Genomic DNA, 18,698 nt, shown 5'->3' on the forward strand with positions numbered 1-18,698 from the left:
TATATATATATATATACATATACATATATGTATATATATATATATCAGAACCAAGTGGTTCTTGGTCATCTGCCCATTAAGAATGTAGTTTACCAGCCAGGCAGTGGTGGCCCACGCCTTTAATCCCAGCACTTGGGAGGCAGAGGCAGGCTGATTTCTGAGTTCAAGGCCAGCCTGGTCTACAGAGTGAGTTCCAGAACAGCCAGCGCTACACAGAGAAACCCTGTCTCGAAAAAACCAAAACCAAAAAACAAAAGAATATAGTTTACCCGGAAGGCAATGAGAAGTACCAGAACTACGAAAACTAGGTGAGCGTCAGGGAATTGAAAAACAAAATCTTCTATGGGCCGGAAGACTCTGAATCCACGCAGGAAGTGACAGTGACCTAATTTTGGGAGACTATCAAAGGATAAGTGATGATAGGGCAGGCGTGATACTACATAGACAGTCACATCAAATTACCTACCTTTTTAATGGAACCTAGAATATGGAGTTAATTTATATGGTGTGAGAAGTTCCTATTTGAAAAGATAGGATAAACTATGCTGTTTATAGCACAGTAGATCCAAATTAAGCCTCAGAAAGACAAATGTGTGCTTTGTTAGTTGGAGTTCTTACATTTCATGCTTTTATACAAAAATGTATGTGTGTTGTAAACGCATTTAAGGTATGATGGGAAAGGAGAGATGGAAAAAGTTGCGGGTAAGGGGGCATGGAACGAATATTCCCAATGCATAATATATACTTGTATATAGTATATAAAACACTACCTTGTGTACTGACCATTATAATGAAAAATTTAAGATATTTTTGTCAATAAAAAGTGACTTCTAACTTTCAAAGGCCAAAGAAAAGTCATGACCCCGTACTTGTGTGTGTGATATAAATACTTTGGAGGGGGATGAATTTTGTCACTCTAAAATGAAATTATATGTATATGAGCCTTAAGAATAAAGAACACAAAAATAAGTAGGCAATTAGCATCTACATTCTTAATTTCTGGAAACAGGTGCTTTTAAATATGTAATTGAAGTATCTACAGCTAATGATTAATTATGTAGCACAAAGTATCCCAAAAGCAGCCTTAGGCCCTTTGGGAATTTTCTCAATTCCATTCTAGAGCTGCACTCCACAACATAAGCAATAACACTTCTCAGACAATCACTGTCTTCTTACACCTTTGGATCAGTAGAGGCTGATGGGCATATTGCTGTCTCCTTTTATCTAAGATGTGGAAATGTGTCATAGACTGTCTTCCTTGAGAGATCAATCTATTCAATCCATATGTTTATTTTTTGAGTACATATTAACTTGTATATGTGTGATGGCTAGAGTTCATTGTCAACTTGACAGAACCTAGAATCAGCTGGAAGATGATACGCTAGGCACGTCTGTGTGGAAATTACGTTGGTTGCATTAACTGAGGTAGGAAGGCACGTCTACCATGGGTGGCATCATTCCCTAACAGAGACCTGGGATTGTATAGAGTAGCATGCACATGTTCCTCTCTCAGCTGGTTGAATGTGGTAGACCAACTACTTGAAGCCCGTGGTCCCTTGTCTTCCATACAGCTATAAGCTATACCTGCAAACTTTGAGCCTGAATAGGCCCACTCTTCCTTGAACTGCTTCTCTCAGGGTATTTTGCCACAGCAACCAGAAGAGATCTCAGATGAAATTTGATTTTTAATGAACATGCTCTCTAGTTTATAGATGAGGAATAAAGAAGACTCGTGTAAGTTAAGATCCGTGTCAGTACGCTGTAATGCTTCTCAGACTGGATCTGCATCAACATCTCAGCATTCACAGAATTCACCTTGAGTCCCTAGTATTTACTTATGTGAGACTGGAACAAGCCCAAAAAGATACTGGGTACAAGTGTTCAACCGTGTTAGCCACAGAAAAACTCAATGAGCACCAGTTAATATTTTAATAGTTAGTTTTAAAGAAAAAAATTTCCTTCAATGACATTTGAAATAAAAGTTAAGCCATGTTATTTTAAGAAATAAAATAGCAGCTGCTAGACTCCCATCAAAAAACAGAGCCAAAGCCTACCAACCCTCCCCCTGCCAAGAATTTCTTACCAACAATCCTAACCATGTATAATTAAGCATAACTCTCCCTCATATCATGTTATACTATTTCCACCCCAGAAAGGGCTGTTAAGTAAAAATTTAAAAAGACTTCAGTAAACCACTTCAATATGTAAAACAAAAATAATTCTGGACGAGACTTTCCTTACCTTATTTTTAGAATAAGCTGCAGTGCTGTTCTGCAAAGACTGAGAACCACAACCTACATGTTCTCAGGATCCCTGTCTCCTTTATGTGGCAGATTCAGTTGCTGTCCTTAGTAATTCCCAGGGGAGCACACACCCATGATGCCACAAGAGCCTCTCTAGGGACCCATTCTACTTGCTCCACCCTGCTGTGGGACCTGGTTGTGGCCAATGTAGTGTGAGGAACAGGAAGCTTGGACACTGTGAGGGTTCTGCAGGGATGCAGACAATCCTTTTTCTGATCAGCTAGGAGGATGGTCTGTGGCATATGTGGGTTTTACTTTTACGTAGACCTTACAATAAAAACCACATGCGGGTAAGGAAAAAGAGCCACCGATGGATTTGGAACTTGAGGAAGAAGTTTAGCCATTGCTGGTGTAAGCCAGCAATAGGTATTAGTTACTGCAGCCCCAGTGGTTGAGAAGCCAAAGAATTCTCCCTCATCCTTTTCACTTATTCAATGCAAGCAAGGCACATTGCTTGAGGCTCTGGGACTCAAATGCATTGGAGACCTGGGTATGAACAAACTAGATTCGCTGACTGCCCTTTTGGGGTTTTTAGTCACTTAGTAGCATCACCTCCCTCCTCCCCCCTTTTCCTATAAAATTTAGCAACTACAAATATAGTTACTAAATGATTCAGCACCATCTATCTTTGATCTATCTATGAAACAGACCCCAGAAGAAGAATAAAAAAGCTTCATATACATTCCTAGTTTGAAGGAGTTCTTGAAAACAAGTATTAAGTTTGGGTTGCAGATGTTATGCAGATGTTACACAGTTGGTAAAGAGTTTGCCCAGCATGTAAGAAGCCCTGTGTTTGATTCCCCAGCACTGCTTTAACTAGTTTGCTTGTGACTACCTGTAACCATAGCACCCAACAGGCAGAAGTGGTAGGAGGGGATGCTGAAGGTTTTCCTTGGAATGGTTGCCTAGCCAGCCCAAGGGGCTCTAGGCCAATCTGTGATATATAAAACCCTATCTTAAAAGAGTCAGCAGCAGGATGGCAGGGCTTCAAGTACATCTGGATTCTGGGACTGAAAAGTGATGACATATGTTTCTGTGCTCAAGTGATGCATTCTGCAAATCCTCACTGGCATGTCAGAAGACTCCAAGACTCTTCAGCAAATGTCTAAACGATTTAATCCAGCAACTCCTTAAGATCGTTACAATGCTGGAGGTAATCTATCCCCGCACCCAGTATTGAGAATCTTAAAAAAACAGTCTTTTCTTTTTGAAAAATATTCCTTTCAGCTGCTGAGTTAGTTTCTGAGCCCCATGGTAGTTTTAAATCTGTATCCATTGCTTTTCAAAAGGATTTAAAGCCATACGATGATTAGTGAGAGATAACGGTGCAATGCAGGGCATGGTGTGCTGTCTCTGCGTTTGTAATTATAAAGAGGTGAAACCACTGTCCTAAAAGAACTCTGGGTGAGCCATGTTTCCAGGCAGAGATGGAGATCTTTAAGCCCCTTCCCCATGTATGGTATTGGTTTGCACTGCAGAATAAAATGGGACCCTTCAGAACAGAGAGCGAGTCTTCTGAATGAAGTGCTTACTAAAAAGGTCACAGTCAAGCTCTGGAAAACTGTCAGTTCTAGCCACATGGTCAGAGACTGCAGAATAAACCCAGGACTGCAGATCTTCTGGATCCCTTTGCTCTTTTCCTGCCTACGGATACTAGGTCTCTTGATGTATACAGTACTGTTACTAAACCTACAAACTAACCCTGGGTTTCTTTAGGTTTGACTCAATTTAGAAATGGTTTCTTGGTTCACCTTTCACAGAGAAGATCTTGAACCCTAGATAAATTTATCTGGGTGCTTTTATCAGTTTTCTGCAGTCTCAGGTCCTCTGCAGAGTGAAAGCTCTTGCTGCGCTTGTATTTATAGACCTTGTACCCTATGCTTTTGGGGTGGAGACTTGCTTTGATGGGAACTATAAAGACACTCTGCAGAGAGGAACAGAAGAGGGATAGAAGGAGAAAGAGAGCCACTGATTTCCTGTCTGTCTTCTGTAGCCTTTGTGCCATAGCTTTGCCTCAGCTACTCATGTCCTGCCTGCAGCAGAGCAAAAGGGACGCCTCACTGTTCCTCTCATCTCAGAACTCCAGCTCCTTCCCTTGGGTGACTGTTGGTCTCTCACTGATGACATTAGCAGTCCCTGTAGGCAAAAGCTTCACCATGCTTTTTAAGGCCTACACACATAAGGGAGGTTCACTAGGGGTGTGAAAGATGGCTTTCAGTAGGTGTACAGACACCTACTGAAAATAAAATCAATTGTCTTTATTTAAGAAAGCTAAAATTGATTAAAAGTTTAAGTAAACAGTAGAAGAGAGAAGCAGAGATAGAAGAACGAGGTAGTGGTTTTTCAAGGTCTGTCTGATGTCTAGGTAGTCTATAAGACAAAAATCAAAATTCTTTAGAGAAAGCCCCAGTGACCCTAGACCACACACCCTGCCTGTTTGCACTGTCCTCAACCTGAGGAGCTACTGAAGTACCAGTTCTCCAAACTCAAAAGTTGTGCCCTGGACACGGCTTCTATTTGCATATTCATTCCTTCTAACCTGAATGTGATTGTAATGCTCCTCTGCATATTTTATATGATTAATATAACATATCTACCCATTTGGCCAATCATTTGACTACTCAATCATTCCTTGATTCATCCACTGATCTACCCATTCAGCATCCATCCATCCACTTATTCATACATTGCTCACTGAAAATGCTGTGCTTGGGTTTTTCTTCTCCAGTTGTGGGAGTCATAGCTGTCATTGCTCCTGATCACCTTGTCTGGAACACCTCAGGCTATGAGGCCCCTTCCTGCTGAGGCTCTTCTGAACTCTACTTTTTAGGACAGTATCTGAGTTCTGCCTTCTCTTCTACAACGTAACTTTCCCCTAATGCTTGGGACTTGGGTTTGTTGTTGTTTTGTTTGTTTTTGCTCCATCTGTCAGGCTAAATACTCTATTTAGAGGCTCTAAATTTAGGATCTAAGGTTAAAATATAGTTGGGACCAGATGTAGTAGTGCCTGCCTTTAATCCCAGTACTCAGGAGGGAGAGGCAGGTGGATCTCTGTGAGTTTGAGGATAGCCTGGGCTACACAGTTCCAGTACATAAAGAGACCCTGCCTCAAAAACCAACCAAACAACAACAAATAAATAAATAAATAAATAAATAAATAAATAAATAAAATGAAAACCATAAATGGGCATAATTGGAACATCTAATTCTTCTATCTCTGCTTCTCTCTTCTATTATACAACTCACATTACATATTTAAACTAACCTTACTAATTCTCTATGAGAAATTTATGTTGTTTAAGATGTAATTATTTTTATAAATAGAGAATTTCGTTATTTTTTAAAGGACCATTGAAAATCTTTTATTCCTAAAAAGATAATTTGTCTTCAATAATCATGACTGCATTTGTAACAATTCAGAGACTAATATCCTGGGCCAAGAATTTTATACACACCATCTATTTGTTGCTGTTTTTTGGTTCGTGAGTCAGGGTTTCTCTGTGTAGCTCTGGCTGTCCTGGAACTCACTCTGTAGACCTGGCTGGTCTCAAACTCAGAAATGCACCTGCCTCTGCCTCCTGAGTGGTAGGATGTGAGGCATGCACAACCATCATCACTCTATACAAGCCATTTTATTAAGTTCTCATTACCATCTTACGAGAAGGTTCTGTTTAATCTCTTCTTACAAATAAGATAACTGGAAGCCAAGCGACTGCGTTCAGGGTCGTGACTTTGTACAAAGTTTCAGTGCCGTGAGGTGACTTGAACTTTAACTCAAGCCCCTCAGTCCTCTAGGGACAAAAGGAGACATCTCAAAGTAGACAGTCAAAGGACAATTAACAAGAGAAAGGGGCAGTTTAAGCTTCAGTAGTTACAAGAAATCATTCTACAAGACCCTTCCAGATGCTTTAAGCAGTATAAATCAGAAGTCAGATTCTTAACAGAAGGGCACATGTGGTTTTGATTCCTCGAAGATAGGGGCATGTGAGATTATTGCAGTTACTGGAGGTATGCTAATATCTACTAAGGAGCTGAGATGAAATGAATTTATTTCAATTTTCTCACCCTCTAAAGGTCACATTTGAAAATGCAAACAGAATTAAATTCTTAATAAGATCCAAAACAGGTGTCTTGCTCTACTCTACCTGCCTGACTAGAAATAAGTTTGCTTATGAGAGTCAAGGCAACGTTCACTCATTTCTTAAATAAACAAGCTAGAAAATGTTCTCATGAGCTTCCCTATTCCTTAGATCTATAAAAGTGCTCCAATTATAATCACCGCTGCATTATTCTTCCTTCGGAACATTTGGTCCTCTGCTAAATCAAATCAGACCTGGAGATAAATAAATTTGTTTGTATTTGCAATGTTTTTGCAAAGGGTGCTGGAGTTCTTTCCAGGTGCCTTCAAATGTTTCAAAATACATTTATTTTTGTTTGCCAAGTTAATGAAAGATATTGAACAAGTCTTAATGGTTACCTGGGATGGAAAAATCTGCATGGTGCTTCTGAGAATTTTGTAACTTCCAGGGAGTCCTAATCTTCCTTCCTTTGCCCACATAACCAACCATCATATCCCTGGTACTCCATTCTTGTTGTTGTTTTAAGCCACTTTAACCTGCTTTGAGTTGCCTCCTGCCTCAAATTGTAGGAACATTTTGCTGTTATTATTTTGGCTTTTTGAGACAAGGTGACCAGTATCCAAGGCTGACCTGAAAATCACTATGTAGCCAAGAATGACCTCAAGCTGATTTGTCTCCTGCCACTGCTGAGTGCTGAGACTATAGGTGTGTGCCACCACAGACAGATTATGTGATGTTGGGGTTCTAACAGGGTTCTAACCAAGGGCTTTGCACAAGCTACGGTTGCTTCCCTGGTCCTCAAAGGTACATTTCTAGGCACATTTGTGGTTCCCTTTCATCTTATTTCTGTATCTTGACATGATACCCAGTTTCATGCATTTGATGCTATTTTGAAAATGACTAGCAGCGGGACCCTTTCATTCACTTATTCATTCATTAACTAAGGTATCTAAGCACAGCTCTCTCCAGGAATAATGACCCATTTCCCTGCCACAGAAGAACTCAGAGGGAGGCTGAATGGAATTATGGTCTGTTTTATGAAGGGAGGTAAGCCCCAGGTAGGATTGGGTGACACTAGACAGCACCTATTCTGTGCTGTGGCCCTGACCCTTTCTGGCTTGGCAAGGCTTCAGAAAGGAAAAGTGAGTTTGAGACTAGAAGAAGAGAATGCAATCAAGGCAAGGGTAAAAAGTACAGTAAAAGCCACTTGCAAACCTCTGCAATATTCAGGCTGGCAAGGGACTGCAGGAAAACCTGCAACACCAAGTACCAACCTGGCGTGAGAGGCTTTCACTGTATGTCAAGCATAACTTCAGTAGTGAACATTCTTGAGTGAGGATGGATGGACTGATGTCCCCACCAACACACTGACAAGATTTTAAGGTAAAACACACTTACTGCATACAAAGCACTGAACATCATGGCTCAGCCACACAGAATAAGAAATAGCCCTTGCTCTAGAGAACCCATACTCTCAAGAGAGAGACAAGGATATTGACAGCTGAACCCTTAAATGGAAGAGAGCATATCGACAGTCACACTCTCCAATGGCACATAGACTATTTCCAGTCACATCCAGGCAGCTGGGAACACTGGGTCAGAAGAAGCATCATTGGGTCTTTCCAGACATATCCAGGACAGTTTTGTAGACAGGATGTTTGTATTTGATCCTTATGGCTAAGGAAGCCTTGCAGATGGGCAAGAATGTATGAAATTTCCCTGCTCAAAAAGATCATATTTTGGGGCGATTTCAATCATTTCCTGAGGTCTGCAGTTTAAGAAAAGGACATGGGGAAGGGAAGAAGTGGCAAAAGTCAGGTTATGATTAGCCTTATAATGGTGCTTGATTTTGTTTCCCAAGAGAAGAATATCAGAGCTGGGCTTGACTCCCACAGTGAACTGACACCACAGGACCATGCAGAAACACCTAATTTTTTGAATTCTACTCATCAAAACTCTTGATTGCAAGAAAATCCAGTTCTTACACCTGCAGTTCTAAAATTCATTATATCTTAAAACCCAATAATATGGGTGATAACTCAACAACATTTTATTAGAACAATACACAACAAATCAGATACAAGCTAGGTCTTCTTTCATAAAGGAAAAGATCGATGCTGTCCTAAGTTCCTGGAACTGTCTCTAAGCACGTCTGTGTAAAACAACAACAACAACAACAAAGCAAGGCAGCCCATAGGTTATAGAAAGGGAGAGATACTAACAGTTTCTTTAACTCCCCATAATATCTTAATCTACATCTGCTACAAATTAACCTGCTACCTACTTAACAGAAGTAAACATGTCTGGAAAGCAGCCTTTTTCATTTAGGAACAGACAGTAATGAGAATTTACAGATGCTGAGAAATCAATCCTGTTTGACAACTTAGTTAAGTAAGTTATTATTGTTACACTTTCTTTATTGTATGTGGATGTGTGTGTGTGTGTGTGTGTGTGTGTGTATGCACATGCTACTGTGTGCATGTGGAAGAGAGAGGGCACCTTGTGAAGGCCAGTTCTCGCCTTCTACCATGTGGATTGCAGGAATCAAACTCAGATCATCAGACTTGGTGGCAAATGCCTTTACCCACTAAGCCATCTTGCAGCCCTTATTGCAAAGCTTACTATGTACATATGAAACTCTATAGTAGATTGGTGACATTTATATATTGTTTAATATATAAAACAATATTGTATCAAAACAAAAGGCTTTCAAAACAAGAGGCCACCCAGCACATGATCAAGGCCACATGCAATGGCCACCTTGAACATTAGGATTCATAGAGACCAGTGTGTTGATCTTGGAATGCACAGCATTTGGGCAAAGAACACAATTCCTGCTATATATTCAGCCAGTATCAATACCTACTACTGTCTTATATGAACAATAAAAATCCTGAAAGAGAATTTGAGTAAAAGTCTGGCCTGGATTTACACAGAAGAAGCACAAATAATCCTCTGTCAAAACTTTAGCATTGGTTGCAGCTAGACTCTTGGCATCAATGAAATAAAAGAATTACAGAGAATTCTGACAGTGAGATTATGCTGGCTGCATCCAATAGAGAATTAACTCTCACACAAAGGCTTTTCAACCTTCTCAACAAGGCCAGTGTTCAAGTCACTAGCAACTCTTCCAGCTAACCACCTTTGATAGAGCTGATAGGTATGGAGTAGATTCTCACCAGGTGTGGAAAAGAGGTAGAAAGAGCTTGCATTGGCTTATTAAGACTAACAAGCGAAGTTAGAATGCATGGCAGTAGTAGTCTATTTGTTACTTGCAGTCCAGAAAAAAATAAATCCTTTTCAGAGAGATGGTGGGCACTGCTAATGTCTGCTGAATTCTTGCAGGATATGGGCAGATAGCTGGCTTCATGTTAATCAGAACAACTGAAGGGCCTCTGCCATAACATGCCCCCTCTGCATGCTTGAGGACCTCAGTATCCACGTGAATAAACCTAGTCAGGATGGCGTACGTTAGTCATCCTTCCCTGGGGAGGTGGAGACACATGGATGGTCCTAGAAGCCTCATGGCCAGCCAGGCTAGTCTACATGGTGAGTTCCAGGTTCAGTGAGAAATCCTGTCTCAAAAAAAATCAAGTTAATATTGCATAAGGAACATCACTCCAGGTTGTCCTCTGGCCTCCAAACACACGAGTGTAGGTTCACACATGCACATACATGTATACCTACACATACATTTTTTAAAGGTAACATTTTGTTCTGTCACTGAAGTCGTATCTGTTCTCATATAATTATAAAGTAAAAAATAATGATATTTTAATGAATTGTATTCAATAGCTGTGCTTAAATGTGTAGCTCACAGAAACTTAACTAACTATAAGCATATGATAAAATGCTCTACAAGAAAGCAAGTCATTTTCTTCAACGGTGTAGCCACTGGTTACTTGCCACTGCTCTTATAACTAGCCCTTCACCCACACTCATGCAAGTAACCCTAACTAAACACAAAGGAATTCATATAAGCAGAAGGGGGACGATGGAGGAAGAGAAAGGGAATCAGCAGGAGTGGGGTGGACAAGAAATGCAATGGGAGTGAATAAAGAAAACACATTATACATCAAATAACAGTAAAATTCATTGTGTATAGTCAACATGTACTAATAAAATACAAAACTGACAAAGAAAGTGAGTCTTTCTGTACCTCATTAATGAAGTCCCCGATATCCCCAGGGTGTGGGGCTGCGGATCGGACTGGGTACTGTGGCTCAGCATGGATAGGCCTCTCGTCTAGCCGTCTGATTCCCACGGGCTTGATGGCATCAGGCTCCACAGTATCTGGTTGCTGGAGCTGGCTCAAGTCGTAGTCCTGCAAGGAGGGAATCAGGAATCCATGGGGATGAGCACGAGGAAGGGAGATTACAACCTTTGTTTTTAAACACACGCTCGAAATGCATGGAAATGAGTGCGATTTAACATAATGGAAAAGTTGCCACTAGGAGTTTTTCATGTTATGATTAAATATTTCTTTCACACAGCTCTTTCTTCTGTGTTTTCCATTTCTACAGTCTGTGCTCCATCTGTTTTAAAGCACTCCTCATCAGCTCCCAATGGGAAACGGCAGTGTGACGAGGTCTCGCTACAAGATGACTTAAGAATCCAACTACAGCATGCCCTGTACCACCAAAGCAAAACAACCAAATTAATGTCTCCAACATCAAAAAGAAGTAATGGGGTGTTTTTTCCTGCTCTCTAAGGAAGGCGTCAAGGTTGAAACCCAACCTTCTGTCCCTCCCTTCCTTCCAGGGTCTTGAGTTTCTTATCCACAAATTATGGTCTGTGGGATAGTCTGACTTGTGCCCTAGTTTTTCTTAAGAATGGCCTTCATATTTTCAAAGGGTTACTTAAAATATCAAACAAGAATAAGCCGCAGGGACTCTGTGGCCCACAGAACCAAAACACTTTCCCATCTTCCCTGTGGTAAAACAGTTTGATCTGGGCATGCTGGGACAGGATGGGCTGGATTCCTCTCCATGTAGTCCTGTAGAATGATCTGGTAAAACAGCCTGTGCGTTTGCAGAAAGGCAGGGGGAAGCTGTGAAAATGGTACTCTAGGCATAGGTTGGGCTCTCGCAGCTGTTCTCAGTTAGTGTACCAGCCACTGGACAGGAGTGCACAAGGAAACCAACTCTAGTGAGAGGGAATCTGATTCTAATCTGGGCAAACACTGTAGTTTTCAAACCTCTACATCAATGGTTCTCAACTTGTGGGCTGTAACCCATTTACTGTCACAATTCTGGTGCTGAGTTTAACCAAAATGCTTAACCATTCAACACTGACAGTCACAGAAAATACCAACTTTCTAGCATTCATCTTGTTCATGCATTGCTCTGTCTAAACTCAGCTTAAATCCATTCTAAGCATTTTCACAGTGAGTCTGATTTATTCAGAACTCAGTTACTACGTCTGGCAGTGTGCTAGGTGTTGTACATATGTCTGCTCATTTAATCTTTTTAACACATTTTATCATCCCCATTTAAAATATGAAGATGTAGAGTTACAATTAACCCAAGTCACCCACCCATGGTCCTGGAGCCATTAAGACACAACACAGACTTGGACTTTGTATGTGTTAGACTCCACAGCCTGGCTCCTTTCACAGCCTACACTGTCAGAGTTGACAGTGAGTCAACTCAGAGTTACAAGAATGGGTTTAAAGAGAGAAGGGCTGCAGAGATGGTCTGAACAAAGATAAGAAAGCCGAGAACAACTCAAGAATCCACAATGTGCCAGTCACTCTGCCGGTTTCTTCATGAGGAATTTCTCCTGTCACTAATTCCTAACCAGCTTCACTGTTGTCTTTCTGGATCACAGCTGACAGAGCCCGAGGGGCTTGCTCAATTCACAGTAGGAGTAAAGAATGGAATTAAAACTACGGGCACCTGTCTTCGATGTGTCTGATTTTAACTGTTAACACTAGGCTGGTGGAGAAGTTCTTATCCCAACATTACTCCCTCTGAGCAATGATGTGCCTACAGTTTGATACAGCCGGGTAAGTAAAGGCCCTGTGGTAGGTGGATGGAAAAGTTACCTCGACCTGGAATGTGCCCTGTGGTGTATGATGAAGGGCAAGCCAGAGAGGGACACAAATTTTGCATACCACCAATTTGTAAAAGACTTTGTTGGACAACTGGCTTTAAGTTTGAGCCTTGACCCTCATGTAGGCTAGAGAGACACCCTCTATATGTGGAGAGAGAATCAACAACATGAACAGAGGCATGGGAAGGCCTGTTTCAACTCAATCATAACAAGACAGGGAGAGTAGATTTATCTAGTACTAATGTGTTCCAGTTGCAAACTTAGGGAATGTATGAGCTATATGTTGTCTTAGAAGCCTACAGTGCTGTAAGTTGACAAACCCTACAAACAATATAAAGAGAGTTTTATTTAGAAAACTTTGTGCTTCCACAGGAAGAAATGAGGTTTTCTAGGCCATGTTTAATTATACAACTAGTGAATACAGGAGCGATAAGTGAAGCTAGGGTAAGTTTATCTCTTAACAAAGCTTGTCCAAGAAAAGGGAAAATGAGGGCTAATTATATTAAGAGTTAAATGCTTTCACCTTCCGTGTGAAATTGCTTTCTTAGGAAGTCTTGTGTACAGAAAAACAGGTTAATCTAATGTTTAAAGACTGTCTCTTATCAGATGACATAGTCCATGATACTCTTGAATGTATTTTGTGATATTTTATTGTGATGGTAAAGAGAATATATAGGGTATGCTGGTTTGAATGAGAATGTCCATCGTAGGCTCCAAGATTGTGAATGTTAGATCACTATTAGTGAGGGAGGCTACCTGACACAAATGAGCAGGTGTGGCCTTCATGGAGGAAGTGTGTCACTGGGATGGGTTTTGGGATTTCAAATGCTCAAGCTAGGCCCACGATTTCTTGCTTTTTCTGCTGTGTGTAGATATTGCCTCTTTCTCCAGCATCATGTCTGCCTGCATTACCATGTGTCCCACCATGCTGATAATGGACTATACCTCTAAATCTGTAAGCCAGCCCCAATTAAATGCTTTCTTTTATAAGAGTTGCCATCTTCACAGTGTCTCTTCACAGCAACAGGACACTGACTAGGAAGGAGAGAAGGGCTTGCTTTCTATATCAAATGAAATAAGCCTGAAGGACTGGATCATAATATTCAACCCTTGGACAGAGACCTCTACCCCAACCTCTTGGCCATGTACACTGAATCTTCAGGTTGCAAATAAAAGCAAATTTCAACTAGCTAGCACCAATTTAAAAATACTGTTAGCTGGGCAGTGGTGGCACACACCTTGTAAGTTTGAGGCCAGCTTGGTCTACTGAGCAAGTTCCAGAACAGCCAGGGTTACAAAGAGAAACCCTGTCTCAAAGCTCAATATATAATTATATAATAAATTTTATATATCTATATATCGCTATCTCTCTCTCTCTATATATATATATATATATATATGTGTGTGTGTGTGTGTGTGTGTGTGCAGATAACTTGCCAACACTTTATAAAAGAGGGGGAACACTTCCATCCTTACAAGGTGACATATCGCAGGTGACAAAAGCTACTCTACCAACAGCACCACTTCCTGGCCAGCATCATGAACCAAATCATAGATAACAGTCATACAGCAGCTTATTAATCTGCAGGTGTTTTCTTTTCAAAGCTCTGACTTACTTCCTTAAGAACCATAGAGTAGGCTTGAGGAGATGGCACAGTGGGTGAGAACATTAGTGTTCAAGAATGTCGTCAGATACCCAGCACCCATATAAACATTCAAAGGTGGCGGTATGAAGCTGTCACCTAAGCGCTGGTGTGGGTGCAGACAGAGACAAGAGGATTGCTGAGACTTGCTGTATAGCTTCAAGTTCAGTGAGAAAATGTCTCAAAGGGAACAGAGTGACAGAGCAGGACACCCAATGTCAGCCATTTACCTCAGCAACATATGAACATGTACACACACGTGCACACACCACATGATGCTCATGCATACAACAGACACCTAGACACAAAGACACAGACAGACAGACAGACACAGACACACACACACACACACACACACACCCTTTCTCCAGGCCTATAGAAAGTGTTTGTTGGAAATAAGTGTCAAATATAATTGCAGGGATAATGTTCATGCCAGCTATCAAAAGAACAGCTGATTCAAGAGACGTGACTTGGATCATGTTTCTGTCCTTGGCAGTCATTCACAATGGGGAAGTAGGGAAAGGACCCTAGTCCCATCACTGAGAACACCGACAGTGTGATTTATCTCCCCATGATGACAGGATCCTGGAAAGTTCCTCAGTTATAATGGGATAAAAAAGAACCAGAAAGCCATTGATTTGCAGCAAGTTAGAAGCTAGGTTAAAGGGATGATTTAAGAGTTTCTTTGTGATGGCTTCCTCTGCTATGGCAAATGCACACTATAAGCAGCTGGTGGCAGGGAACATGTGGCAGGGTCTTAGGGTCAAGGCACAGGGTTTGCTTTTGATGTCATTGTGTGTTATATGGCAAAAGTCCTGCCCTGAGGGTTCAATTTTAGACATTTTGATAAAACCTCACGCTATATGAATACCCTAAATTATATCTTTACAATTCCATCATGCTTTACTTAAACACAAAAATTACAACATGTAGGTTAAGAAATAAAATGAGAATTACAGAGGCCCGAAATCCTCTGCAGGTCTTTTGGGTTCGTGGCCTTAAACATGAAGACTGTAAACAACAAGGGATCTTTATTTAGACCTCCAGGGGCTGAATGTCTCTGACACTTGTCTTATGACTGTCAACTTTTACAATGTAAACTTCTCAAAGAAATTTTATTTCTAGATTAAAGTCAAGCAAAATCATATATCAGCTCATTTTTGAGATTCATGTTAATTGGCAAAAATCATTAAAAGTAGGTGTGGGTCAGGGCTTTTATACTATTTGTGCAATATTAGTACTTGCATTAAAGATCTAAACCTTTCTTCCTTCCTTCCTTTCTTCCTTTCTTTCTTTCTTTCTTTCTTTCTTTCTTTCTTTCTTTCTTTCTTTCTTTCTTAGATTTGAATGCTGTATGGATGATTTAATTTGGGCGAGCCAGTGGGAGGTTAATAGCAGCTGAAGCTCTTGTTCTGGCTTTTGTTGTTAAAATTCCACCAACTTGCGATGATTTATAGTTGATTCATATGATAATAGCACAAATCTACCTTAAGGCATTTAGTTGTGTTAATAAAATAATAAAATAAAATAAAATGAAGCAAAACATCAGAGTACATAAAATTCTAGGCTCCAGGCAAATATTTTACGGAAGTAAATCCCATGCCGGAGTAAGGGGAAAATTCATCTGGCATATTCCAAAGACTCAGTGAGCACCTACTGGTTGCCAAATACCATTTTTGGATCTAAGGAGATCAAAGAAGGAAGTCACCCTTCATCCCATGGCCTGTGAAAAACCACATCAGGTATATCCCCATACGGCAGCTCATATAAACAAACAGGAACTTCCAAGTGGTGATAATGCTTGCATTTCACTGATGTCTGAAGCTCAGCAAGAGCCGTGCTTCACTATGGTCGCAGGCCAATGTGACTAATGGTAAGAACAATGCTCTGAGGCAAGGGAAACTCCCAGTAGGTAATGTGTTACTGTGTGAGCGAGAGGACCCCAGTTCTTATCCCCAGCACTTGCATAAAACATTGGGCATAGCAATGTTGCCTGTAGTCCCAGTGCTGCGAGGTGGAGGTAGGAAGATGTGTAAGACGTGTAAGACATGCTGGGCAATCAGTCTAGCTGAATTAGTGAACTCTTAATTCACTGAGAGTCCTCACCTCAAAACCCATAGAGAATGATCTAGAAGACCACAGGATGTTTATCTCTGGCCTCCACATGCATATTTACATGTACAATGTTTACATTATGATTCATAAAAGTAGCAAAATAACAATTATGAAGTAACAACAAAAATTATTTTATTATTGGGGTCACCAAAATATGAGGAACTGTATTAAAGGGTTGTACCATTAGGAAGGTTGAGAACCACTGCTCTAAGTCCATGAAATGATCAGACCACTTGATCAGTGAGGAATTTTGTACTACCACAGGCCAGGCCTGTTACCAGTGGAAAGGTGTCTTCAGGATGGCTGGACAGATAGACAAAGTGACTTCAAAATGGCCGGAGAGACAAAATGACTTCAGGATGGCCAGACAAACAAAGTAGCTTTAGGATGGGCAAAGTAACTTCATGTTGGCCAGATGGACAGACAAATTGAACAGTTTGTTTTAGGACTAAGTGGTCATGAGACATAAAGTAAATGTCAAAGTGAAAAACAGAGATTACCAAATTGAAAAGAAGTTGACCATAGCATGGGTAAAGAAATCTTCAGACCAATGTGGGAAGGAAAGGGAGAATGAATAAATCAATATGCATTCCTCCATCCTCTCAGCTCCCAGCATTAAAACAATCAAAACTACCTTGACAAGGTGTTACCACATCGCCGAGCAACTGCTGACCTGTCAGTCAAATACCCAGGCAATCTTCATGTGTATTACACCACAGCTGCTCTTCCCTAGCAAAACAAGATGGCTGCCATCTACAGAGGAAAACCAGTGCCAACATCTAACGAGCTGACACTTCCGTGTTTAAAGTCCTGATCATGGTTTTGTTACAGAGCATGAAATTCAGTGACATTTTATCACAAATTGTCCCCTTGAGTAAAATTTTGTATATTTTTTGGGGAAAGTAAAGCAAATGTACAACTTATTTCAACTGAACTCAATCAATACTTTCTCTTGGATCACAGTCATAGTTAATGACTTCCTAGAGCATCATGTATGTATGTATGCATGTATGCATGTATGTATGTATGTATGTATGTATGCATGTATGCATGTATGTATGCATGTATGCATGTATGTATGTATGCATGTATGTATGTATGCATGCATGCATGCAATAGGGTCTCATCTAGCCCCACACTGGTCTTAATTTGTTTCTGACACTGGCCTTGAAATCATGATCTTTCTCACTCTACCTCTAAAGTTCTAGCATGAAAGGCTGGTTATCTGTCCCTTATCTGTCTTCTAGTCTAACTCCTTTTATAAAGATATTTCTGAACTTTGAAAAATGAATTTTTCACAGTTGCATGGTGTGGTGGTTTGAGTATGCTTGATCCCTGGGAAGTGAAACTATTAGGAGGTGGAGCCTTATTGGACTGGGTGTGGCCTTGGTAGAGGAAGTCTCTCACTGAGGGAAGTGGACTTTAAGGTCCAATGTTTAAGCTCCACCCATTGTAGAAGAATCAGTCTCCTTCTGGCTTCATGTAAATCAAGATGTAGAACTCTCAGCTCCTTCTCCACCACCACGTCTGCCAGGATGTTTCCATGCTTCCTGCCATGATGATAATGGACTAAACCTCTAAAATTGTAAGCAATCTCAAATGTTTCCCTTTATAAGAGTTGTCATGGTGTCTCCCCATAGAAATGGAAACCTAAACTAAGATATATGGAATTTCTCATTCTTCCTCTGTAATTTGGTCATAAGCATACAGACATAAATCACTTCTTCCCCTGTAAGTCTTGTCTTGAGAGGTAAGTGTTGCCACTAAAACTGTCTTCTCTTCCATATTTTCACCCCATCCTGAAACTTCTTACAAAAAAAAAAATAAATAAAAAGTGTCACCACTCAGATTAAGATCAAAGTAACCTACTGTTAGACTGTGGAGAAAGATAAACAGTTGAAGAAAGAGTGGCATCTGCTGAGGCTATGCTGAGACAGAAAGAATGGAAACCTTCCCTCCTTCATGTCATCTTGGACTATCTCAAGGAAGACTATTCTAGTTTCAAAATGAATTTACACGTGCAGACTTTTCAACAAAGCAACTTAGTATTTGACTTTACAACACCGGATTCTAACATCAAGTGCTTTAGTTTAGATGTTGTCACCATTATAGTATAAATATGTGACTTAAATTGATGATACACATATATTTCTGGATAGACCTTAATATTCAGAATTCGAACTTTCTAAAAAGAAGAAAAGAAAAAAAGAAAGGAAGAGAGGAAGAGAGGAAGAGAGAAAGAAAGAAAGAAAGAAAGAAAGAAAGAAAGAAAGAAAGAAAGAAAGAGGAAAGAAAGAGAGGAAGGAAGAAAGGAAGGAAGGAAGAAAGAAAGAAAGAAAGAAAGAAAGAAAGAAAGAAAGAGGAAAGAAAGAGAGGAAGGAAGAAAGGAAGGAAGAAAGAAAGAAAGAAAGAAAGAAAGAAAGAGGAAAGAAAGAGAGGAAGGAAGAAAGGAAGGAAGGAAGAAAGAAGGAAGGAAGGAGAGAGAGAGAGAAAGAGAGAGAGAG

The 18,698-nt window shown here is 40.4% G+C and overlaps 1 protein-coding gene across 2 annotated transcripts in view; it reads right to left on the reverse strand.

Moving 5' to 3' along the window:
• The window catches only part of Cdh2 (cadherin 2), a 218,186-nt gene that overhangs the window by 2,199 nt on the left and 197,289 nt on the right, over window positions 1-18,698 (reverse strand). For both annotated transcript variants that reach the window (XM_021151003.2, XM_021151004.2), the window contains one exon: window positions 10,542-10,706. In XM_021151003.2, the coding sequence (XP_021006662.1) occupies window positions 10,542-10,706 (165 nt within the window). The remainder of the gene's footprint in view (window positions 1-10,541; window positions 10,707-18,698) is intronic.

This window comes from Mus caroli, chromosome 18 (genome assembly GCF_900094665.2).
Source record: "Mus caroli chromosome 18, CAROLI_EIJ_v1.1, whole genome shotgun sequence".
Classification (NCBI taxonomy): Eukaryota; Metazoa; Chordata; class Mammalia; order Rodentia; family Muridae; genus Mus; species Mus caroli.